The sequence below is a fragment of the Jaculus jaculus genome, chromosome 3 (genome assembly GCF_020740685.1).
Source record: "Jaculus jaculus isolate mJacJac1 chromosome 3, mJacJac1.mat.Y.cur, whole genome shotgun sequence".
Taxonomy (NCBI): Eukaryota; Metazoa; Chordata; class Mammalia; order Rodentia; family Dipodidae; genus Jaculus; species Jaculus jaculus.
The window spans coordinates 166,296,894-166,322,646 of record NC_059104.1 but is presented as its reverse complement, the minus strand read 5'-3'; the positions used below and the strand labels follow the sequence as shown (position 1 = coordinate 166,322,646).

At 53.9% G+C, this 25,753-nt stretch overlaps 1 protein-coding gene and 1 pseudogene across 3 annotated transcripts; one reads left to right on the top strand and one right to left on the bottom strand.

The window, feature by feature from the left end:
• The first annotated feature begins 6,042 nt into the window (after window positions 1-6,042).
• On the top strand, window positions 6,043-6,981 carry LOC101593396 (annotated as a pseudogene).
• A 5,225-nt stretch (window positions 6,982-12,206) lies between these two features.
• Lrrc32 (leucine rich repeat containing 32) lies at window positions 12,207-24,048 on the bottom strand. 3 transcript variants are annotated; one of them, XM_045146269.1, is made up of 3 exons: window positions 23,923-24,048; window positions 19,356-19,450; window positions 12,207-14,118 (listed from the first exon to the last, which is right to left on the bottom strand). In XM_045146269.1, exons 2-3 carry the CDS (start codon window positions 19,440-19,442, stop codon window positions 12,226-12,228), a joined length of 1,980 nt encoding a protein of 659 aa, XP_045002204.1. In that variant the 5' UTR covers window positions 19,443-19,450; window positions 23,923-24,048; the 3' UTR covers window positions 12,207-12,225. The 3 variants fall into 3 exon arrangements, with proteins under 3 accessions (XP_045002204.1, XP_045002206.1, XP_045002205.1); XM_045146271.1 differs by lacking the exon at window positions 23,923-24,048 and adding an exon at window positions 23,408-23,457; XM_045146270.1 differs by lacking the exon at window positions 23,923-24,048 and adding an exon at window positions 23,272-23,377.
• Between the last annotated feature and the right edge of the window lie 1,705 nt (window positions 24,049-25,753).

The window sequence follows — 25,753 nt, the reverse complement described above, 5'->3', positions numbered from 1 at the left end:
GGCTCTGACCTAATCAATAGATTCATCCCTGGATAGATTCACAATAAGATAGTATTATTCAGAGGTGCTGAAAAGTGGGAAGTGGGGCCTATTTGGAGGAAGTAGGACGCTGAAGGTGTGTCACTGGGGCTCTCTCTCACTATGTCCCTTTCCTGTAATCCTCTTTGATTCTTCTCTGCCAAGAAGGGAAAAGAGTCACCACAAATCCTCACCTTCATGATGTCCTGATCAAGCACATAGGGCCAAGCAGCAACGGACTGAACCTTCTGAAACTGTGACCCTAAACCAGTTGTTCCTCCCTTAAGTTGTTTCTGTCAGGAATTCTGGTTAGAGCAATACAAAAAAATTAAAATAATACAATATCCATTGATCTAGAATCTCATTTTTATATAGTTATCTCCCAGAAACACAACTCCCAAAGTGAATGGGAATGTAGAGATGGTTTGTTGTTGTTGTTTTTGAGATAAAGCCTCACTCTCTAGCCCAGGATGTCCTAGAATTCACTATGTAGTCTCAGGGTGACCTCAAACTCACAGCAATCCACCTACCTCTGCCTCCTGAGTGCTGGGATTAAAGGCATGCACCACCACGCCAGCTTAGATTTTTTGGGGGGGTGAGGGGGAGCAAGCTTACAGCATTTTTTTTTTTTTTTTGCCAGCACATTGCAAGAAATGACAACAAAGCAAATGTCCACCAATAAGAAATGGCTGAATAAATCAAGAAACATTAACACTATGGAATTATGTACCCACAAAAATGAATCAGAGCTACATCACTTTAAGGTGACTTCTTTGAATAAAAAAAATTTTGAGGGCTGGGGAGATGGCTTAGCAGTTAAGGCACTTGCCTGCAAAGCCACAGAACCCAAGTTTGATTCCCCAGGACCCATGTAAGCCAGATGCACAAGGGGCACATGCGTCTGGAGTTCGTTTGCAGCGATGGAGGCCCTGGCATGCCCATTCTCTGTCTGTCTGTCTCTCTTCTATCTCTCTCTGCTTGCAAATAAAATAAATAAATAATACTTAAAAATTTGTGAAGTTATAAGAGAGTATATAGACTATAATCCATTTTTATATTACAAAGATTTAAAACTCCCTAATATGTGTATGTGTGTATTTACATATAATTTACTGTGAGCTCACTCATCAGAAACTTGAGCTTGGTGAAAACAGAGAATTTGATGTGAAAATGTTAATACAGTTGCAGTGGGAGGGGAGGGGATGGTGGTACAGCTACTGTGGCGGTTGTGGAAAGACAGAAGCCCAACCCACTCTCTAGCAAAAAAAAGTAATGGAAAAAAGCAGGACCCTTTGGAACTGGGCTCTCTCACCTTGCAGTCTTGCTATTCCTCCCTCAGTGATCCATTCTCAGGAACCCCTTCCCCGTAACATGGTTTTCTCTGATTTCAGAATCCAGGGACTGAGGGGCAGGGCAGGGAGGGCCCAAGTAGACAGCTAAGTGCACCTGACCTCAGGGTCCAGCGCTCAGTCCCTGCGCCCCTCAGGAACTTTAGGAAAACACGCTGAAATATTGATTTACCCGGTCTCTCAATCTACATCCTCCTTCCTCTCAGCCAGAGACCACATTCTCAGAGGATTCCTCCAGGTCCCGTCCTGTTACAGCCGGCTCCTGTCATACCCCATGTCACAATTTGTCACTGTGTGTGTGTGTGTGTGACAGTGTTTAACGCTTGTTTCCTTAATAAACTCATAAGTGCCCCAAGGGGAGGGAGCAGTGTGTCCTCAGCACATCTGTCATTTCTTCATTCACTTGCTCTTCTTTTCCTAGATCCACTCCTTTGTTCTTGTATGCCCTTATTCATTCCAGAAACATCTACCATAGGTCAATGGCTTTTCTCCTGAGTCTTTCACTTTGTAGGGTAGTGGGTTCTTTTTGGAGGCGGGAGGGAGGTAGGGCGAAGGACATGACAACAGAATTCTGCACAGAATCCACAGCTTGGAAGAGCAGAGCTAGGTGAGCTGGTAGTTTAGCTCTTTAGGCAAAAAGAGAAGATTCCAGAAGACTGGGAGATGCTAAAGAACCAGAGAGCCCAAGGGTGAACATAAAAGGCTGGGCTGGGTGGAGACAGGCTCCCTTCTGTTTCCCACAGCCCGCAGGATCCCACTGCCTGATTAGGTTTAAGGGCTTGTTCTGCCTGGACCACGCCATCTCTATGTGTTGAAATGCTGTCCTTTTGTGGGCAGCCCAGATGTCCTCAAAATCTCCCTCATCCCTCCAGCTGCAAGGGCTGCTCCTGGGTGCAAACAAATTCCCCAAGCATGAAAACGGTCCTTCCCCGGCCAGTGACCACTTCCTGGCTTTGCGCAGCAGTGTGGGTCCTCTTTCCTTTCTCTACCCCATTGAAGAGGCTTTTCCCAACATTTATCTCCCTGTCTCTGGTGAGCCCAGGACCCACCACTTGCAGGGATTTTTAAATACCCTGGCCTGATGAGTGAACAGTGCTTTGGGGGAGGGGGAGTTAGGGGAAGTATTATGAGCCCATTTTACAGACGTGGAAATGAAGGCAAAGTGAGGTGACTTGCCTTTACTCCCAGAGCACATAGTGCAGACGGGGCTCTGAGTTTCTGATCCCAGAAGCAATGCTCTTTGCAGGCTGGTGGGAGGTGCGGGTGGGGCGGGGTTGGGAGCTGAATCCTGAGAACCAGCAGACCAGAAAGAGATTTGGAGTTCGGATGGTCAAGTTCAGGGAAAGCGCAGCTGGGGAGGAGCCAAACTATTTATTATGCTTGGTCTGTAGCTCCAAACAGAGCTGATGGATGGAGTTGCTCCAGCTCCTATAAACAGCTCGGGCCTCCCTTCCTCCTTCCCTCCCTCCCGTTCTTGGCCCAGCTGTTTCCAGTGAGCTAGGGGGTGGGATGGGGAGATGGATGGGAGGATGAGGGAGGATGGAGAGTGGAGGAGGGGAAGACACAGATAAGACAGGTCCTTGAGATAAGAGGAGACTGGAGGGACGTGGAAGCTGGCCAGAAAGCATACATATTTTGCTCCTGTTGCCCTGGACAGCCCACACCCCCTCCTCTGTGTTCTCTCTGCATCCCCTGGGTCTGTCTGAGGGCTGCTCTTAATCCCAGTAGTTCATAAATTCTGGTGGGCAGGAGCCATTCATTCAGGAAATCTTTTCTGAGCTCACTGCCTGCGTTGGCTCACAGGCCCCAGGACCTACAAGAGGACTTCAGGTAGACCTTCTCTCCCAGGCTTCTGGTTTGATGGTGGACCAGGCAGATATACCCTGTGGCCATGGGCAGCTGGAAGAGGAAATCCAGGCAGACTCCCCAGAGGAGGTGACTCGTCCAGGAAAGGGTATGGGGAGTTTATGGGTGGGGCAAGGTAGAACATTCCAAATGGAGGAGGGGAGAGTCTGGGACTAGAAGGGTCTGGTTGGTTAAGATCACATGGTGCACATCTATAATACCAACACTCAGGAGGTAGGGACAGGAGGACCAGTAGTTCAAGGTCATCTTTGACTACATAGTGAGTTCAAGGCCAGCCTGGGCTACATGAGAATCTGTCTCAAAAAAAAAAAAAAAAAAAACAGGGCTGGGCATGATGGTATATGCCTTTAATCCCAGCACTTGGGAGGTAGAGATAGGAGGACTTCTGTAAGTTGGAGGCCACCCTGAGAGTACATAGTGAATTCCAGGTCAGCATGGGCTAGAGTGAGACCCTACCTCGAAAAACAAGAACAAAACAAACAAACAAAAAACAGAAACAGAAGCAAACTAACAACAAAAATATCACTGGCTTCAGCTGAGTTTGAGTCTTAGCTCTGGAGTCTCAGTTTCTCTAAGATGAAGACAAAGGGCCGGAGAGATGGCTTAGTGGTTAAGGCACTTGCCTGCAAAGCCAGAGGACCCAGGTTCAATTCCCCAGTACCTACATAAGCCAGATGCCCAAGGGGGCACGTGTATCTGGAGTGTTTGTAGTGGCTAGAGACCCTGGCATACCCATCCTCTCTATCTCCTCTCTCTCTGCTTGCAAATAAATAAAATAAAATAAATGAAAATAAGAAAAGAATTCTCAGTCTGATTCTCCAGTACCCACAAAGCCAGATGCACAAGGTGGCACATGTGTTTGGAGTTCATTTGCAGTGGTTAGAAGCCCTGGCACACCCATTCTCTGTATATATCTACCTCTTTCTCTCTCTCAAACAAATAAGTAAAATATCTAAAAACAAATTTTTTAAAAAGACTAGAACTCCAAAGATTGTTATTCAAAACTTAAAGTGTCTAGGCACATCAAATGGCCTAGCCAGACACCCTTGATAATTACCAGCTCTGAGCACATGGTAAGAGATGGCAGAGGGGTCCCTGGAGGGCCACAGGCACTATATTCCCAGGGCCTAGTGGCCTGAAAAATGGGTATAGACAGCAGGCAGCCAGCCCAGGTGCTGGGGACATCACTCACACAGGAAGTCTAAGAGGTCGAGGCACCTGGTGGGGCACAAAACACATGCTGACTGGGGTAATAACTCACTAGATTGGGCGAGCCAAGGCCGGCCCTCCAGGTGGTCTGTGGAACTTGCTGAAAGCTCAACAAGCCGGATGCCCTGATGACCTAGTTGGCGGCTGTGTCCACGTTCGGTTGAAAACAGGAATTTCTGTCTCGCTGGGAGGTCTTGGCCAGGTGAGCAGACTCCCCTGTTTGCCAGGAAAAGAGGTCAGTTGTCCAGTGGGCTCTTGCTAGATGGGAGGCCCACAGGCACCAGGCTGATTCTAACTGCATTGGTGCCTCTCCTCTGCCCGCCTTCCTCCTTCCTCCAGCCTCCTCAGCCGCAGCCCTGGGCCTGATGGGGAAGAGACACTGAAGGAAGGGACGGTGGTGGTGAGAGGTCACAGCAGAGAATGTGGATGGAGGGACCTCCAGAAGGCTGGACTGCCCACCAGGACCCAGTGGCTGCTGGGCCAGAGGAGAGGTGTCCAGGGAGCTCAGGAGTAGGGAGGAGGAGCGTCATGGAGCTGGGGCTGCTGGAGAGGCAGCGGGGGACCACGGCTGACCAGGCAGAGGACAAGCCTCAGGGTGTTGGGGTCCAGAGCCAGGCTGCCAGAGGACCAGCTCCTAGTCCTGCAAAGTGGAAGGTGGGGCTGCAAAGATGGCTTGGTGGTTAAGGCGCTTCCCTGTTCGACTGTCTAGGACCCATGTAAGCCAGATGCACAAGGGGCGCATGCATCTGGAGTTCGTTGGCGGTGGCTAAATGCCCTGACGTGCCCATTCTCTTTTCTGTCTCTCAAATAAATAAATAAATTTTTTGAAAATGGTAAAAATTTTTAAAAGGGTGTGGGGGGGCTGGAGAGATGGCTTAGCAGTTAAGCACTTGCCTATGAAGCCCAAGGACCCAGGTTCGAGGCTTGATTCCTTAGGACCTACGTTAGCCAGATGCACAAGGGGCGCACGCATTTGGAGTTCGTTTGCAACGGCTGGAGGCCCTGGCGCGCACATTCTCTTTCTCTATGTGCCTCTTTCTCTCTGTCTGTGGTCCTCAAATAAATAAATAAACAAAAAATAAAAGGGAGGTGGGCCTCTGCCCCACCTGCTGCTCGGCAGCGGCGCTCCTGCCCTCCGGAGCTGACCTGAGTTGTCTCCTCCGCAGGGTCCCCGGTGGGGAAACAAGTCCGAGCTTCCTGAAAAGCTGTACCCGCCTTGCCACCTCGCCTGGAGGGCATGGAGGACCGCCCTCGAGGCCCCCGGGAGGCCTGCGATCCCACCCTGAGCGGCCCTCGCTAGCTGTTGGCCTTGGGCATTTTATCATCCACCACCCAGGCCCTGTCTCCTGAGTCAGTGGCGTCGTGATTGGAAGGAAATGGAAGAAAAGGAGCGATGTGACCCCTTCGGTTCGGCCTGCAGCATTGAGGCCTAGTTGGCATCTGCAAAGAGGAAAACACAGCAAGGAAAGCGTGGTTTTCTGGTTTGTTTTTATTTGAAAGGGGGGTGGGAGGGGAGGGTGGGGAAAAGGCAGAATCTTATATTTTATATGTGTGTGTGTGTGTTTTTATATTCTGCACTTTGAAAGTGGTGGCAAAATAAACTAAAAGTTATTTTTCTATTGATTAGACAGAAGAGGTGGATTTGTTTTTTCCATTTTGATTCCAACCTTTTCTCCCCGTGACAAGGCATAAATCATGGACACCAGAGAATAAGGCAGACCTCAGGAATCTGAATACAGGGAAGCTTACATCTCCCTCGGGAGGGAAGAGTGGGGTGTTCTCAGCCCTCTCTGGAACCCAAGGCGAAAAACATGAGGTACATGCCATGGAAAGGCGACAAGGCCAAATCCGAATCCTTGGAGCTGCCCCAGGCAGCACCCCCACAAATCCACCGTGAGAAACAGCGCCTGGAGCTCTGCGCTCTCCACGCCCTCAACAACGACTTCCAGGACAGCAATGCCTCCACGCGGGACGCTGCAGGAGATTCTCCAGAGGTTGTCTGCAAACGCCATGGTGACACCCCACAAGAAGAGCATGCTGGGAAATGGGAACTAGGGTGTGAACGTCATTATGGCAGCACTTCACACCAAAGGCTATGAAGCTGTTTGGTGGGACAAGCGCAGGGATGTCGGTGTCATTGCTCTCACCAATGTCACGGGTTTGTCACGAACCTGCCCTCCAGGCTGTGCTGGGGTCCACTCAAGTTGCCTCTCAAAAGGCAGCACTGGATCTGTGTTCGGGAGGTGCATGGGGCCTGCTACAACCTTGACCCCAAACTCAAGATGCCCGAGCGGATTGGAGGGCGAGAGCGAGCACAGGAAATTTTTAAAACACCATTTGCGAGGAAAAAACTGTGAAGTCCTGTTGGTGGTACCAGAAGAGGTGGAAGCCCGTCAGAGCTGGAGGGCTGATGTGTAACAATTCTCAGCCTGCCCCTGGCCTCAACCCTCACTTCTCCTTGATGTGCTGTGGCCTGTTCCATGGCTCTGCCCTGGCCACTTCCCCAAACATCTCATCGGGTTTCCCCTTCAGGTTTGCTAGTGCGATAGGACAGATGTGTGGACTGTTAATGCAAGAACCACCCAGCATTGCCTGTGCCTGGGGAAGGAAGGTAAGAGCTCTGAGCATGTAGGGCAAAACCACTAGACATCATTTGCTCTATTTCAGAGAGGAGAGGGAGTGAGGGGTCGTGGCTTATTTCCCCCTTTCTATGAGGACTTGACCCCGGCTCTGCCGGAATCAACACTGCTGCTTCAGGCTCATGGGGAGGCTGCCTTTTTTCTCTCTTGTGCACCAGTGGGTCTAGGACACAGTACACGCACAGACACGTGACTGCCTCAAAGGACGTGGAGCCTAAGAGTCTCTCAGGAAACCATCTGCAAGCCCCCTGCTCCCACCCCCCCGTGGTAGCATCATACGCTGCCTGCATCCTATAATGCCACCTCTTACCCCATTTAAAGGATGGTTTATAGCCAGCCTTGGAGCTTTGCAGTGAAAAGTTCTCTGACATTCCAAAGTGAGTGGTGAATCCCACAATATTCTAGCAAGACATGAGAAAGATAACTAAGGAAACGTGGCTAAATCCACACTGGGGACAGTTACGGAGTGGCCTTTTACTTCAGTTTTGTCGCTACCATTTCACTACATTGATTAGGAAGCTCTGGGGCAAAAAAAAAAAACAATAAAGGGGGAATTTTCCTCATTGACCCATTCTAGCAAAATCAGGAACACATCTACCCTTGACATTAGATTCCACTTAAGTTTGGGACAGAGTTGGGTGAGGAAACTGCTTCAAAGGTAAGCTTCACAGTGACAGAGTAGCTAGGATTGGTAGAAGTTCTGGGCTTGGAGGCCATGGCTGTAATGAGAAGTACGGCCCTTGAGTTTGGATCCATGTGCATTTTGTCAGAAAAACCTGAGCTTGTCATTGCCACGTAGTTTCATTTACCTAACAGGGTTGGCCTGCCCCTACCTCTTCAAATAGTTGTAGGCCACTTTTCTCCTGCTACTTTGGAAAACAGGAAAAGAGGGGCTATAAGTATACCACACACTACCACCACCAAAGTGGCTGTGGTTGCCTCAAGGCAGGTGGGCAGGTGGGTGACCCAGCCAGTCTTTAGGGAGCTCCACAGGTCTAAGAGCTGACCCACTGGCCAGACGTCTCTGGTAGCAGAGCTAGCCAGGGGCTTCCATGTCCATCCTGAGCACGCTTTAACGGGGGAAGCTGGGGCTTTCTCCCACTGTGACTGGAGCGCATGTTTACACCAGCACCTTTTCTGCGCATGTCTCTTCAACCCAACAAGGCCGTTTTTTATGCCGAATAGCAGAGGCTTTAAGTGGCTACTGTTACGCTCTCAGCAGCTGGCCATGGCCTCTTCTGCACCATTTTCTATGCCAGACCTGCTTGGCACCACAGAGAGCACCACCCCTGCACAATGACATTCCATCCACCACCAGCCAGAAGTTACAGCCAACCTTGCTGATTGTCACAAGCAGGGCCTTGGGCCCACTGGCACTGTCAGTGATGGTAAGCCAGTTCTTGGGAGGAGCAAACCTCCTCTCCACCAATCTGTTTGGGCCTTTCCAAATGGCACTTCAAAGGAGTCCCATGCACGTGGAGTCCATGAGCCATTGGGATATGCAAAGATGCTTCAACATTTCAGGGCTGGTTTCTGTTCATATCTAATTCTGGTGCTTAGGAACAGGGACCCAAGCTGGTGCCCAAGGGCAAAAAGCTCCACTTCCTATAGGAAGGGGCAGGCCTGATGCCCAGTAAGGGGCAACCCTAGGCTTTGTTTTTTCTTGCTTTAATTCCCTTTTTTGTTGGCCTTGTGCTGGGTTTGTTTACAGAAGATGTATTTTGTTTAACCAAATATTAAAAATGGGAAACTCTGAAAATAAATAAATAAAAAATAAAATAAAAGGGTGGTGGAAGGCTAAGGAGGGGTGGGTGTTACCTGCCCTGGAGACTCTGCCCTCTGCCCAGGTGAGGCGGCTTCTGTCCCTCCTCCTTCCCCGTTCTTTCCTGCAACTTTGTGCTTGTGACTACAGGCTCTATCCCTCAAGAGACTTGTAGCCTTCTGGCTGGGGATGCCTCTGGTTAGAGTCCCAGGGGAGGGGGAGGGGGACTGGGGAAGAGCTTGGACTTCCTTGATGGGAACAGTGGGGTGGCACAGCTCAGATATCATTTCAAGGTGACTGGATGAAGGTCACATGGAGGGGCCCGAGAATGGAGTAGCGGAGAGGAAGCAGACATCTCTGTCGGGGCGGGGGGGGGGGGGGGGAGGGGTCACAAAGGCAGGAGAGCAAGGCAAGGGGCCCTGCTGTCCCGGGCAAGACGAAGTCTAAAAGGTTACACTGGAGCTAGAGCGAGCGAGCTCAGTCAAGTGCTTGCCTCCAAAGCCTGAGGTCTTCAGTACAGTTCCCCAAACCATGCACATAATGTTGGGCGTCGTGGCTCATGCTTGTAATGGCCAAGATCGCTGGGACTCACTGGACAGCTGGTCTAGCCTAATTGGTGAGTCCCAGACCAGTAAGAAAACATGTCTCAAAGAGGTGCAAGGGAGTTGGGGAGCTGGTTCACCAGGTGGGACTGCTTGAGGGGGCCCGAGTCAGTCCAGGTTCTAGCCTAGCACTCATATCAAAAGCTGGGTGTGGCCACCCATGACTGTAACCTGCCTGTGAGAAGCAGAGACAGAATTGCTGGGGCTCGCTGGTCACCCAGTGTGACTGAAAACGGCAGCTCAGGGTCGGTGACTCGCTCTCGAGGAAATAACAGAGAGGATAGAGGACACACAACGTTCTCCTCGGGCTTTTGTACAAGTGCACACAGGGCATGTGTGATCTGCACGCGCGTGTGCACACACACAAGTATGTTCACATACACACCATGCCACACACACAAAAAGCTGAAAGAAAGGACAACATTTCTGAAGACACCGAGGTTGGCTTCTGGCCCCCGTACACACGTGCACACACACGTCCGACACCAGACATGCATGCAAACACACCTCCCACACCAAAAGGCAATCTTAAAAACGTGCTGAGCTTGGCAAACGAGATGTGGGAGACCATGGCCAGGGCAGAGTGGGGTGGCTTGCAAAGAGGATCTACCATGGAGGGTCAGGGAAGGATGGGGGGTGTGACGCGGGGAGCAGGTGGTGTTGGGTAGGCAGATCAGAGGTGTCACTGCACCATGGTGGAGGCTGAGGCCCAAGGTCCCGGGTGGGGATGGCTCAGGGTCTCAGTGTCTCCCACACACAACGTAAAGAAAGAGAACTTCTGACATGGAGGGGCGGTCAGGGTTCAAGTGTAAACAATGGTGTGGGTGCCCACGGTGAAGAAGGTGGATGCTTTTTCTCCAAAATTATACTTTAATACATTCATGTGGGTTACACAGAGAGCTGGTCCCAGGGCCTGGCAGGGGCCCGGCTCCTGGGAAGGGACAGCAGCGTGGTGTAGTGTTTTCAAAGCTCAGGCACAGAGGCCATTCCTTGGCCTCCAGGCCCGGGAAGAGTGCAGTGTGCAGTAGCCCCTGGTTCCTACCAGGACACGTGAGGGGCAGCCGTAGCCCTGCCCATCCGCTGAGCCCTTTTACCCACTCCGAGCTTCAGTTTCCTCACGTGTAAAGTGGGGCAGAGAACGGCCTTATTTTCTCGCACATTACCACGTGTGCACGGCAGGCAGGCTGCGGGCCCCAGACAGGCAAGTTGGTGACCCAGGCTTTGTGGTTGGACCTGGAGGTTCACTTTCTGTGGTATGAGTGGTGAATCTAAGTATGTGGGGGGGGGAGCTTCCTAACTGTTACCCTAAGGGTAAATTTTCTGCATGATGAGCAACAGAAGTTAGATGTGACCGCTGAGGGACAGCCCTGACTTTCGGTGGTGTTGGGCATCGAGCCTAGGGCCTCACGCATGCTTAGGCAAGTGCTCTACCATCGAGCCACAGTCCCGATGTTTTCCTTCCCACAGGCTCTGTCACTGACTTGCAGAGCTCTGAGCAGGTCCCATTCTCTTCCTAAGCCTCAGTTTCCCTATCTGTTCCACAGGAAGGTTGCACTCAATGGTCCCAAACTTCAGGCTGTGCTCGGTGGAGGAAGAATGAGACAAAGCAGGAGCCAAGAGGAGGAAAGGGAGAACCCTGAGCGGACTCCAAGGGCACAGAAGACCCTCGAGGCTGAGAGGGAACGTGTGGCCTGCAGGTGCCAGTCTTGAGAGGAGGGAGGGGGTCCCACAGCACAGGATGCTCAGGCCCTGGGCGGGGGGTTGGGGGGTGGGGAGTGGGGGCTGCTTGTGTGCCTTACAGCGTGCAGCCCCTAAGTGGTAAAGCTCGGGTCCTGGAGATGGAAGGGTGTCGGCTGGATTCTCAGCTGTGCGGCTCTCAGGGGAGACTTTTGACACCCTTGCCTAAAGTGGGGACCTGAGAGTCAGTGCAAGAGGCCGGAGCGTGGCTTGGGTTCACACGCACAGCTGTCAAGCAGTGTACAAAAACTGAGGCCTGGGAAGAGGGTGTTGGGGGGTGGGGGGCGGGATTCAGGCAGCATTGGGATCAGTGTGCGCAGCAGGAAGTCAGGGCTCATCCAGAGCAGGCCACCCAAAGGTCCAGCACTGGACTGGAGCCGAGGTGACTGTATGGTGTAAGCGGGGCCTGCTAAAGCAGCTGCAGCCTGCCTAGGAGCATGGACACCAGCCCTATTCGGGAGGCTGCCCTTCTCTCTTCCGGTCATGAGCTCTTCCTTCCCAGAGAGGCTGAAAGTCATGATCAGCAGACGGGACACAGCAGTCAGCATCAAATGGCTCAGACAAGTCCCCTTGGGCTCCGTCCTCCTGTCCCAGGGTCTGGCGCGGGCAGCTATCTCCACACTCAACCAGCGAGGACTACAGAGTCTGGGGGTCTTGGGGCTTCCCCACCTTAACCCCTCACACTGTGTGGTCACTGCCTGGCTGTGTGACGGCCTCTACTGGAGGACAGGCATGTGTTTCATTGGCTAGTGACCCCGCTGCTCAGAGCAGCAGGGTGTGGCCCGGGACGGCTGCTTGGTGGAGACTTGTTGATCTGATGATGATCGAGACCCCTCTCTGCCTCCCTGAAACCTCCCCACGTTTACCTCCCACGGCTGGACCCCATGTGCAGCCCGAGAAGTGGCCACCTGCCCAAGCAGCAGGATGCAGAGACGGGACGCCTGGGCCGGGCTCCTGGTCACACTGCGGGACCTGGGTCAGTGTCCCGGCGTCTCTGCACCTTTTCAGCTCCTACACTGACCTGGAAGGGTCTCCCAGCTTTATCAGGCTTTGTACTGGTGGTTAAACTTTTGCCTGCGGACGCAGCAGCAGGTAGCCAGTGTCGTGAGGACGATGGCAGAGACCAACGTGAAGGTGAGGATGATGATCAGGTTGACATTCTTGAGCCCGCCCTTGTCACAGTCCTCAGGACGCACATGGCTCAGGGACACCTCTGCCTGGGAGCCCAAGTGGCAGGTCAGGTCCTGTGTGGCGTCCACGTCCACGCGGCCCCGATGCAGCTGGGCTGCCAGCCAGCCGTTGCCACAGCAGCTGAGCGGATTGCCCTGCAGGTAGATGCGCCGGAGGCTGGTCTCCAGGCCACCCATGGCACTGCCTGGCAGGAGGCTAAAGCTATTGTTCCGCAGGTCCAGCACCTCCAGGGACACAGCCTGCGTCCAGGCAGGCAGGTGGCTGAGGTGGTTCTCGGCGAGGTTGAGCCATTTGAGGCAGCGGAAATAGGGCAGGTCCACCTGCAGGACAGTCAGCCCGTTGCCCTGCAGGGCCAGCACCTCTAAGGAGGCCTCCAGACCCGCCAAGGCTCCCGTGGCCACATCCAGACCAGGGTTGGCAGACAGGTCCAGCTCCGTAAGTGGGGTGTGGAGGAAAGTGCCTGCCCTGAGCATCCCCACTGAGTTCCCCGCCACGTTCAGGACGCGGAGACTGGGGATGCCAGAGAAGGCCACACAGCCTGGGAGCGCTGGCTCAGCCGGCCCCCCACATGGGCTGACTTGGTTTCCCTGAAGGTTGAGCCTCTGCAGGCTGGTCAGGCTGGTAAAGGTGGAGGGTGCCAAGTTCTGCAGGGCATTGTCCTGCAGGAGCAGCGTCCTCAGGGATGCCAGGGCCCCAGCACCCACCTCCAGAGCCTCCAGCCCATTGTGACTCAAGTCCAGGAGCACCAGGCAGGGCAGAGCGCCTGCGCGATAGGCCTGGAAGACCTGCAGACAGTTTCGGCTGAGGTTCAAGAAGCGCAGGGAGGTCAGTGGCTCAAGAAAGCTGTCAGGGACGAGCTCAAGCTCATTGTAGCTCAAGTCCAGGTTCAAGAGTTGGGGGAGGGGGTGGGTGCTGGTGTTCCAACTGGGGCTGGACGGGGGTAAAGCCGACCAGCCCTCCGAAGGTGCGTGGAGGCCCCCACTGGCCTGGGGCAGTCCCGTGGGCAGCTGGATGAGGTTGCTGGACACGTTCAGGTGGATAAGTCTCGGGAGTGCAGCCAGGTCAGGAAACTGCAGCAGCTTGTTCTCCCTCAGGTCGAGCCAGGCCAGCTGGAACTGACCACGTGCGTGCGGGGCTATCTGAAAGGCCTCGATGCTGTTGCAGCTCAGGTCCAGCACACGCAACTGCTGGAGGCTGAAGTCTGAGATACAGGTGAGGGAGTTTCTGGACAGATTGAGGTGGACCAGGTTGGGCAGAACCTCGAAGGCACCGTCCTCGATGTCCATCAGCACATTGCTGTGAAGGTCCAGCCTCTGGAGCGCGGGCATGCCCCCGAAGGTGTGGCGTGCCAGGCGCGTGAGGCTGTTCTCCGCCAGCGAAAGCGTACGTAGGCTCGGCGCCTCACCTAGCAGCCGCTCCACCAGGCTGCCGTGCAGGCTGTTCCCAGACAGGTCCAGGGAGGCCACATGTGGCAGGGGTCCCAGACCACCAGGACCCATGGCCAGGCGGTTGTGAGCCAGGTTGAGGTGTTCCAGATGGGGCAGAGTCTGGAAGACTCCAGGCTGCAGGAAGCTGATCTCGTTGTCACTCAGGTCCAGGTGACGAAGGCCCTTGTAGAAGCCCAAGGGTGAGGCCAGGACACTCTGCAACTGGTTCCCAGATAGATCGAGGGCCTGGATGTCCAGCGGGAGGGCTGAGGGGACCTGAAGCAGGCCAAGGCCCTGGCACAAGGCCTCTTTGTCCACCTGGGGAGAGGGAGGTCAAACAGCAGCTGGCATTAATGGAGGCAAGAAAGATGATTAAGGGCTGGAGAGATGGCTTGGTGGTTGAGGTGCTTGCTTGTGAAGCCTAAAGACCCAGGCTTGACTGCAGTTCTCACATAAGCCGGGTACACAAGGCAACGCAAGCACAAGGTCGCACATGCGCACAAGGTGGTACAAATGTCTGGGGTACGATTACAGTTGTTAGAGGCCCTGGCATGCCAATTCTCTCTCTCTCTCTCTCACTCTTTTGCATAAAAAGGGGGAACTGGGGGCTGGAGAGATGGCTTAGCAGTTAAGCTACTTGCCTGCAAAGCCAAAGGACCCAGGTTTGACCCCCCCAGGATCCATATAAGCCAGATGCAGAAGGGGGCACACGCATCTGGAGTTTGTTTGCAGTGGCTGGAGGCCCTGGTATGCCCATTCTCTCACTCTCTCTCTATCTGCCTATTTCTGTCTCACACACTCTCTCTCTCTCAAATAAATAATTTTTTTTTTTTTATAAAAGGGGGGCAGAACTGGAGAGATGGCTTAGTGGTTAAGGCGCTTGCCTGTGAAACCTAAAAATATTTGTTCAAATTTCCAGGTCCCACGTATAGCCAAACACAAAAGTGACACCAGTGTGCAATGTCACACATGTGTAAAAGGGGGTGCATGCAGCTGGAATTCGTTCAGTGGCTGAAACTCCCTGGTGTGCTCATTCTCTTTTTTTCTCTCTCTCTCAAAAATAAAATAAAGCATTTTTTTTTTAAAAAAAGCCAGTCTGGGGCTGGAGAGATGGCTTAGTGGTTAAGCGCTTGCCTGTGAAGCCTGAGGACACCGGTTTGAGGCTCATCTCCCCAGGACCCACGTTAGCCAGATGCACAAGGGGGGCGCATGCGTCTGGAGTTCGTTAGCAGTGGCTGGAAGCCCTGGCATGCCCATTCTCTCCCTCCCTCCCTCCCTCCCTCCCTCCCTCCCTCTCTCTCTCTCTCTCTCTCTCTCCCTCTTCCTCTGTCTGTCACTCTCAAATAAATATAAAATATTATTTTTAAAAAGGCCAGTCTGTTGAGCTTGACTCAAAAAAAAAAAAAAAAAAAAGGAAGGAAGGAAGGAAGAAAGAAGGATGATTAAGCCATGGTAGTGTCAGGGGGCTCTTCCACATGCTCTCAGGACGCTAGCCTTGCCCCTCTCCATACTAATGTCAGATCACCCCTGCCTCCGACCCCTGGGCCAGTGATGAGCAGAAGGGAGGTCGGCTGATGGAAAAGATGGTAGGAAGACAACCAACCTAAGAAAAGTCCTGTGATGACTCATGTCACATTTCACAGGAAACTAACCCATGATTTTCTCAGAATCCAGAACCAGGGAGCAGCAGGGCCAAGCTCCTGCTTCCACACCTGGGTCCTGGCTGCAGCCCCATAAAATCCTACCATTTGACTAGAAGCCCCATACGGAAAAGATGACTTGTGGAGTTTGCACTCCTGTCGCGTTTTGATTTGGGCCCACCCTCAGATCTTGCTCTTGATCTGAAATGCGCTCCCAGGTGTGACATCCTTTCTACAGCTGTTACTTCCCATGCGCAGACCCTCTTTTGGTGGGCTGGGTCCAGCATGGGGATCCCAAAGGTAAGTCAGGGAGAGAAGGAACAGGGAAAATGATAGCCAAGACCCACACCACTCTGGTTTCTTACCCAGAAATTAATTCATCCTTCCCCAGCACCCACTCTACACTGTACAGACATTGTGCATATCTCCTTAGCATTGCTGACTGGCTGTGCCCTCACACCAGCCCGCCCTTCCTGTGTAGGGGAGATCTGGTGGGGACGACCATATTTACCAAAGTCCAGGCTCAGGGAGGGAACAAGAGACTTCAGGATCACCCAACGGATATTGAGGGAACTGGGCTTTGAACCTTTTAAAAACTAAAGACTTCATTCTTTTCCTTCCATAAAAATGTGCTTTTTTTTTTTCCTTTTTAATATTTTATTTATTTATTTAAGAGAGAGAGAGGGAGAGAATGAGTGTGCCAGGGACTTCAGCCACTGCAAATGGCATCCAGACACATACGCCACCTTGTGCATCTGGCTTATATAGGTCCTGGAGAATTGAACCTGGGTCCTTAGGCTTTGCAGGCAAGCACCCTAACTGCTAAGCCATCTCTCCAGCACTAAAATGTGCTGTTGGGGACTGGAATTCTGTGCAAATGTAGGTCTTCCTCTGGTCTTTCCTAGACCCAGCTCCCGGGGCCCTAGCCTTTGCCAGTCAGTGGTCCAGCTTCCACAATCACCCTCCTGTTCCACTGATTCCTCTTGACCCTCCTGCCAAATGCCAGGTGACTGCTGAGAAACACAGGATGCCCTCTGCCTTGCCCAGGGGAGAATCTGGGACCCTCAGCAAGGTATCCAGACTATGGCCCCTGATTACCTATCTCCTTACCTCACCCTAGTCCACATGCAGTGACTGTGCTTGACCGCCACCTCCAAGCCTCCCAAGCCCACCTCTGGGCCTCATCCCTAGGCTACGTCAGTCCCGACCAGATCTATGTGGAAATTCCTCACGTGAACCCTCCCCTGACTGAGCTTCCTTCCTCATGGCTTGATGCCCCTGCACAGTGACTGTGTGGGGACCTGAGGACAGAACGCTCAGAGCAGGGAGGGACTGCTTTGATTGACATGCATGTCTTGGATCTGGCCCACAGAAAGTGTTCCGGAAATGTTTTTAATGAATGAGTCGCAGACATCTGCACTCAAGGAAAGGGCTGAGGCATTGACTCAATTAATGCCTGAAGGGAAAGAAAAAGAGATGATCCGGAAATTCGGATTAAAGCCAGAGCTCTGAGAGCAAGGAGTCAGCCTCCCGCTGCCCAGATGTGGAGACCTTCCCAGATGCCAAGAACAGGGTCTGCCCTGACAGTTACTTAACATGGGGTTGGTCACAGGCAGAGAGGGAGAAACACCAGCCTGGGATCCTCACCTCACCCAGCTCTGTGGTTCCTCCTGAGTACCCCAAGATGAGCAAGTTAGAGGAAGGACACTGCTAACCATGGGTACCTATGGGACTGCCTACTGCAGGCTGCGTCAAGGTTTGTCCCGCAGCTCTAGAGGAAGGAGGCTGCTACCGAGGTCACACGAGACTCCTCTCACGGGCACCCAGAGAAACCAGAGCCCCTACCCTGGACCAGCCTGATGCCAAGAAGAAATAAAGATGAATCCAATGGCTGCTGGGAATTTCATCCCCATCTGGGGGGGCAAGCTGAGTCTGCCTCCTGGGACCTCAGCTGCCTGGGTCCCCACGTTGGCTCTAGCAGACACCACCAGGCACCACTTACCAGGCATCCACAGCATGGGGGCCTGCTCTGCACTTCACATATAACCCCCCCCCCCCCGAAAGCCTGCATTCGTGATCTCTCTGGAGGGGCCAAAGCACCCCAGGACACCAGCTCCATAGGAGTCAGAACACAAAACTGACCCAGCCAGGAACCCAAGACTTATAGTCCAGGTGCCCAGGATCTCTGCTGTAGTGACTCAAAGGGAGGCACTCTGGATGTCCACCTCTCTAGTCCAAACCAGATTTCAGAGGAAGCCTCAAGGACAGGGTGGTACCCGGAATTGCATTTCCAATTTTCCCCACTCTTAGCTATAAACGTTGACTAACTTCCCAGGGGATCTCAGGGGAGAGAACGTGGGGAAGGGGCCTTGGTGCAGGGGATTGGGGGGGACTAAGTGCCCTTCACTACTCTCTGTGATGTCAGCCACTGGGAGGAGAGAGGACTTGCCCCCGCCCCCAACTCTATCACCTTTACAAGGAAGTAACCTAGGTGGGAACAGGTACTGGCAGTTAATGGTGTAATGGGCCATGGGTACAAATCTTGCCTCTATCACTTCTACCTGTGAGGTGGGGTGGGGGGAGGTGTCACATGTCTTCTGGGCTCCTGTGTGTATCACCTTCCCTGATGATTCAGAGGTACTTTCCTGACGATTGTGTCACCTCCTCAGAATGCAGGTGTGGCGGTTAGATTCAGGTGTCCCCCATGAACTTGTGTGTTCGCAATGCTAGGTCCCCAGCTGGTGGCAATTTGGGAAGTGGAACTTCCTGGAGGTGATGTATTGTTGAGGGTGGGCTCATGGGTGTCATAGCCCGCTTTCCCTTGCCAGTGTTAGGCACACTCTCCAGCCACTGTTGTCCACCTGATGTTGGCCAGAGGGTTATGTCCAGCCTCTGCTCATGCCACGTTTCCCCCTGCCATCGTGGAGCTTCCCCTCACATCTGTAAGCCAAAATAAACCCTTTCCTCCCACAGGCTGCTCTTGGTCGGGCATTTCCTGATGGCAGCAGCAACCCCCCCCCCCCCGCCCCGCTCCCTCTGCCGGGACCGAGGGGCTCCCTCCCCCGCCCCAGGACCTCCATGGTCTTGCCTGGAGAAACGTGTGTTGGTGATGCAGTGGTATTGGAGGCCTGCGGCCGCAGCAGGACACTGCAGACCTCGGATTGGAGTTGCTTGCAGTTCCTAAGCAGCTGTCCGTTCTGAGTTCTATGAGCGGGTGCAGGGCCAGCGCCTGTCCCTTCCCCAGCCCTACCTCACAAGTATCCCCAGGAGGCCTCTTTTCCCCCATCCCCACATGGCAACAGTAACTTTAGCATCTCCTTGGCTCGGACTAGGAAAAAGAGACAGATCTGGTCCCTGCCCCAGGGAAGTTCTCAATCGGACGGGTGAGACAGTCGGGCAGTGCAACAAGTCCCCATGTGCTCGGCCCGCTCAGCAGAGACATGGAGGTTCGGAATCTGGGGGGTGGTAGAGCCCAGAAGAGGAATCAGCCACAGGGAGCAGCCTGGTGAAGTCTGGGAAGGCTTCCTGGAGGTGGCAGCATTTGACCTGGCAGTGATGTTTGAGGGCTATTCCAGCAGACCCAAGTCCAAGAGACTTGTTCATAGGGGGGACCGGTTCAGAGGAGCCCCTCCCAGCCCACCCCCATTCCCTACAAAGAGACATACTCTGCATCTGCAGAGAGCCCACTGGTCCTAGCTGAGTCATCTTGGTCAGGTCACCTAACCTCTCCAAGCCTCCGTTTCTCACTCTGTGCAGGGCAACAGACTATCAGGTGAATAACTATCTGAATGGTTCAAGGGAAAGTCCCGCTCTCTCCTGACTCCTCTAAGTTCCGCTCCTGGGCCTTGGGACCACCTGCAACTCAGAGCAGGGGTGGGTTGGGTGGCCCTTCCCCTACCTGTGCTGGCATCTTACCGTCTTACAGGGTGCCTGGTCCCGGTGCTGGGAGGTAGCCAGGCCCAGAGTCAGCACGGGCAGGAGCAGCAGGACCTGATGGCTCATGGCTCTGCCTAGGGGGAGAAGAGAAGGGGGTGGTGAGACCACGGGCTCCTTCTACTGCCGGCTGCACCCTCACTACCCTCCCTCAGAGACCCCAGACCACAGAGGAGGGCAGGCGGGACGTGGGCCTGCACCCAGGGCCTGGGGTGCCTCGTGTATGTCGTCCCAGCCTGAGGCAGGGGACTGAGAGCTTGAAGACAAACTGTGCTATAATTGTGTGTGTGTGTGTGTGTGTGTGTGTGTGTGTGTGTGTGTGTGTATTTGTATGTGGGAGTATACATGTAGGGATCAGAAGCTGACATGGGTGCTTTTTTTTTTTTCTTTTTCTCTCCACCTTTATTTTTGGAGACAGGTTTTCGTTTTTTAAAAAATTTTTTATTTATTTATTTGAGAGCAACAGACACAGAGAGAAAGACAGATAGAGGGAGAGAGAGAGAATGGGCGCGCCAGGGCCTCCAGCCTCTGCAAACGAACTCCAGACGCGTGCGCCCCCTTGTGCATCTGGCTAACGTGGGTCCTGGGGAATCGAGCCTCAAACAGGGGTCCTTAGGCTTCACAGGCAAGCGCTTAACCGCTAAGCCATCTCTCCAGCCCATGAAGACAGGTTTTCTTGCTGAGCGTTTAGTTCACCAGTTCAGCCAGACCGGCTGGCCAGCAGGCCCCAGGGATTCACCTGTCTCCACCTCCCATAGGATTACAGGGACTCCGCACCACCACCATGCCTGTCATTTTACATCTTAGATCTGAGGATCCAAATTTGGGTGCACAGCAAGCACTTTGCTCAGGGAGCCAAGTCCCCAGCCTAAGCAAAACTTTCAAGCAACACTCTTGCCCCACTGGGCTGTGAGAACAGCGCCCCCTCCACCCCTCCTCCCCGTGGAAGGCAGCCAGGAGGGAATGTACAGGAGGGAACTCAGGCTAGCCCTCGGACTCGGGGCTTGGGTGGACAGAGGTGGGTCTCTAACTCCTGTTTCTCCTGGGCCATAGGCAGACCTCTACCAATACACCGCCCCCCCCCCCCGCCCCGCTTTATTTTGACCTTTGTCTTTTGATTGGCATTCTCAGCCCTTGCCATTGTTCAGGGATTGGCTGGGGCCCCAACAGGAAGGCCTGCCCTACCCCAGCAAGCCCTGTACTTTCACTGAAGCCACTGGCTGCGCAGGTCAGCTGGGCTCCTTGCTCTGTGAACACCCAGGGCAGGGCCCAAGGGACCCCGGAGGCCCTCGGCAGGGTCCTGAGGAACTGAGCCAAGCGCTACGGATGCACAGATCGGGCTATCAATTTCATTCATTCTTTCGTTTGTTCGTTCATTCACACCTTTTGTGAGTGCCTCCTCGCTTCAGGCTCTGAGCTGGGAAATGGGGACAAGACAGCAGCAGAAGTGGTCACAGCTTGTGGGGACAGAGCATGTTAATGATGAGGGACACGCAACACTATCCAAGACCACTGGACTCTGAGTCACCTCCATCTCACAGCTCCCTCTCATCTCCTCTATTTCTCTGCTGTGTGACTTTCTACAAGTCACCTCTGTGACCTTGTTTCCTGAGATTAGTGACAGCCACATCCAATGTTGTGGAGGATAAATGAGGCATGTTCTATGCAAGTGCTACTCCCGAGCCCTTACCCTACGGTCTTCTTAGACTTGACTCACTGAATCCTCACAATAAACTCAATGAGCCTGTTACCATTCTCGTATTTCTCATTTGACAGAAGGGAAAAACCGAGGCTCAGAGAGGTCAGACTAGACATCTAAGGTCACACAGCTAAATGGCAGTCGACAGCAAGCCTGGCTGTGCACCTGCGCCCTTCACCTCCACACGTGAAAGTTTCCCCGTAGTGGGTGTTCAGTAAACAAGTGCTGGCTGGTTAGTGAGAAGGTGGCCCAGGGACAGGAGGCATACGCAAGCCTTTGAGGGCCCTTCTGGCAGTCAGAACCCACTGGTGGTGAATGCGGATACAGTGACTGCTCGGAAACATGCCATGCGAGGGCCAGTGTGGTCCCTTTCAACCCTATCTTGGGTTCCCTCAGGGCCCGGGGCCCTGCAGTGCTCTGCTCTCAATGCAGGCTGAGTTCACAGGAAATTTTGTTCTGTTGTTTAAAAAGCAGATGTTACCACCTGCTTAACATTAGCATACTCAGAGCAGAGTAAAAACCCCTGGCGTCTGCTAGGCCCTGGGGAGCCAGCCCTTCCTAGCCAGCTCTCCTCTCCAGCCCTCACTGTCCCCTCTCCCACTTTGGGTCCTGGATGCATACATTTCTTTTTACTTTCAGTACTCAGGACTTTTCCCCTGCCTGGCCCTTCTGGTCTTTCTTGGCCTGTGGGGCAACCTCCTCCAAGAAGCCCTCTCTGGTTCCCCAAGGCTATCCTGCAACCTCTGGGTTCCTGTAGCCTCTGAGCAGCGGAACACCAAGCATACCCTGCTTTGTTTTCCTACCTCTTGGAAGAGAAGCCCCCCCACCCAGCCACCCACCCAATGGCCCACCTCACCACACAGGGATGCTGGGAAGCTCAGGTCCTCTGACTCTATCTCTCTGCTGTGTTCCTCCCTCACTTAGCTGGTTCTGAAAACCAGACCCCAGAGGTGCCCACCTCCATGGCAATAGCCCATCCAGCTCTCTGTCCTTGCCCCACTTCCCCTTACCCCCATAATCTGCCCTGCACACGGCAGCCAGTGGCGTTTCCAAATCACGCATCAGATCACAAATGTCACGTAGAAAAAGCTCACATTCTCAGCTCTATCAGCCACCTTCCTCCCCTTGGCAAAGTCCTCCGTCACAGCACATGCCTCTTCTCTGCCCTCGCCCTTCCCTCCGCCTGCAGTGATCTTCTCCAGGCTCCTCACACGTTTTTCATTGTTTTCCACACATCTATCATTTCTTGTACTCCGTGGCAGCCAGGCCCACTAAGGAGGTGCTCACTAAAGGTCTCCCGAGGAACAACTAGTCAACGGCAACAGAGTCTGCTACTGTGATGACTGGTTCAAACAGAGATGGTCAAAGGGATCCTGTTTGCCCTTCTACTGCCAAATGCCACTCTACCTCAACCTGGGCATCTGTACCTCCCAAAGGGGCAGTCCCCACAGCACAGGGGAACTCTGGTGGGATGGGGCCCTGAGCTGTGTGTGTCCCTTCCACCTTCATAGTGCCTGGCATTTGAGGGCTGCTGCCTCTCACACAAGAAGATAGGTCACTCGCCAGCTCACATCCAAGTTCCACCAGCCCCTCTCCACCCCACTCCCTGCTCCCTGTTCCCAGGGCAAGCCCTCTAATCTCTCTCCCCACCTCAGTGTCCCATCCGTAAGGTAGCCTGGTTCTTGCTCTGCTTCTGGCCACCCCTAGTCACTGCGATGATCGAGTGGAACACGGCCATGGACATGCTGGGACACTTCTGTGTCCTTCCCAAGTTGGTACGGGGTCCCACGGGGCTGAGAATCCCAGAGGAAGTATGCTGAGGAGGGAGACCCTAGGCCTGTGGGCAAGTGGCTGGAATCTCACTTGGGAAATGTGTTGACATGTAAGAGAGAGGGAGGAAGGGAGAGAGAGAGAGGTGTGGAGGGCAAATCAACATTCAAAATAAGACCACTTTTCTCCTCTAAACACTTGACCTATATCATCTGATTTAATCTTCTCAGTCACCCAACGACATAATTACTGTACTCCATTTTACTTACAAGAAGACTGAGCCTCGGGATGGTGAAGTGACCGATTCCTGAGCTCCTAAGTGTTTTGGCGCTGGGACTCACCTAGACACACAGGCCCTGAATGCTGTCCCTATGGAGCTGTACCTGCTCTTGCTCACGGGGAAACAGGAAGCTTAGAGAAATGACTTACCCCAAGTCACTCAGGCAGCAAATAGAGTCAGGATCAGAATCTCGTCCCTTCTGTCTCGGACTAGTTCAGCTACACCAGGGCAAGCCCTCCCTCCCAAGCGTCCCAGGAGACCCCAATGCTCAGGCCCACAACAGACCAGTCAGTCCCGGACTCTCAGGCTTGCTCTGACGTCCTGGCCTGGCCAAAGGGTCCTGGGAGAGCTGCTGGCGAGGGCTCAAGGCGGCAGTGAATCACTGAGGGCATGTCCCGGGTCTGGAGACACATCCCTGGGGATTTAGACCTTAACCCAAAGGAATGTGGGCCCGTGAGGCGGCCTTTCAGACGTGTGGGGGTAGGGGGTCCCTCCTATCTTACCACCTATAAAGAAGGCTGGCTTCAGGTCCTCCCCTCCAGACACTAGTGCAGCAGGATGGGGAGCCCACAGCCAGCCTGGAGCACAGAGGGCCGGGGGGGACCTGACTTCAAGTCCCAGGTCTACCCTTATCAACTTGTGTGTTCTTAAAGGCTTTGGGCCTCGATTTTCCCAGCTGTCAAATGGGAACGCCTGCCCGTCGCCTTCGCGAAAAAGAGAGATGGGGCCACAGGAGGCTTCGGGACAGGGACTGGGGAACAAGGGAGGATCCAGGCGGCTCCACATGGGGCGGCTCCTACCTGGCTCAGCGCGGCCTCCGCTCCTCTGTTCCGTACATTTTGCGCCAACCTGGCGGGGGGTCCCACCCGCCAGCGCGGGGGGGTCACGGACCACCGACTGCCCGCATAGGCCCGGCCGCTGCAGCGCCGCACGAGCCGGCCGCGAGGGGGCGGCGCCCGCGGTTTAAATACCTTCTGCAGTCCGGCCACGCCCCCCGGCCCCGGGGTCCTAGCGCCGGCCACGCCCCTACACCCCAGGGTCCTAGCGCCGCCCGCTCTCCCGGTGCCCTCGCCGCCCCCCGCCCCACCCGCCCCCGATTCGCTGGATGAGGAACTGGGGGCTGGAGGGACATCTTTACTCTGGGATCCCATCGGGGCAAGGGCCGGAGTGCTGCTGGGCTGCCGGGGTGCAGGGACCCAGCGCCGGGAGGGAAAAGAGTGGAAAGGAAGCGAGGCTCCGCACGTGCAGCCCTCGAGGCCCGGGCGGGCCAGGCGGGGGGGGGGGGCGCGGGGAGCCCCGGGTCCGCGGAGGAAATCCTGGCGCCGCCGCACTCGGGCGGGGACCGACGCCAGAGGTGACTGACTGCAGCTGAACGCGGAAGGAAATGACCCTTCTTTGGCCCTGGAGCGACCGCTGAGGGGGATCCCCCCTCTCACGTCCCCCTCCCCCCGCACCATGGTCATCCCTCCTCCTGCTCCTCCTCCTCCTCCTCCGTCATCTGCGGGGTTGTCAAAGTCCCCAACTAACTTATGGAGAAACTGAGGCTAGGAGTTAGGGCTGTGAGTGTACAGAAAAGCCAACTGGCGGAGAATAGTCAAGTTACCATTTATGGTGACATATTCCAAAGTCACAGAGCTTATAAAAGGCAGGGACTTGAGCCTAATCAGTCCACGAAGCGAAGTTGTCCCCATCTTGTATCTTTTTTTTTTTTTTTCCTGCGTTCAGTCTCTCCCTCAACCCACCTTTACTGGCGATGCAACTCAGGGCCTTGCTCATATTAGGCAATTGCTGTACCACTGAGGTACATCTCTTCTCCTAATATTTATTATTATTATTTTGATTTTTCAGGGTAGGGTTTCACACTAGCCCAGGCTGACCTGGAACTCACTATGTAGTCTCAGGATGGCCTTGAACTCACGGTGCTCCTCCTACCTCTGCTTCCCGAGTGCTGGGATTAAAGGAGGGAGCCACCACACCCGGCCTTATTTATTTGAGAGAAAGAGAGAGAAAGAGACAGAGAGAGAATATGGGTGTGCCAGAGTCTCCAGCCGCTGCAAACAAACTCCAGATGCATGGGCCATCTTGTGCATCTAGCTTACACGGGTACTCCGCAATCAAACCTGAGATTTTGGGCTTCGCAGGCAAGTGCCTTAAACTCTAAGCCACCTCTCCAGCCCCTCTCTCTCTCTCTCTCAACACATGGTTATATGGTTTCTGGGAGTTGAATTCAGGTCCTCATGCTTGCAAGGCAAGCACTTTATGGACTGAGCTATTTCCCCAGCCCTTGCTGGTTTTTTAAGGAACTGTCTAAAAGTCGGGTAACAGATTTATTTGTCTTTTATCATCAGGGATTGAAGACCTCCCAAAAGCCCACCTCTTTTTATTATGCCCGGCCCTACCAATACCCATAGTGCCCTGCCCTGTTGGCCTGGAAGATGGAAGTCCCTAGGGGAGGAGTGTGAGCCCTGTAGGTCCAAGCTGTGGTTCCTGTACCGCCACCTTCTCCAAGCCCATCACCAGCTCTGACAGTGCCTCCAGGTATCCTGTCTTAGGGATAGAAAGTGAGTACTTGTGGCAGGCAGGGTGGAGCTGGGTTCCCTAAACCTGTGTCAATGCTCTTTTCTTCCTCCC

Coding starts and splice junctions, on each gene's coding strand:
- Lrrc32 (XM_045146269.1), bottom strand. CDS start 19,442: ATGAGCCATCAGGTCCTGCTGCTCCTGCCCGTGCTGACTCTGGGCCTG. Junction 14,119..19,355: donor ACCAGGCACCCTGTAAGACG/GTAAGATGCCAG, acceptor CCCTCTCCCCAG/GTGGACAAAGAGGCCTTGTG.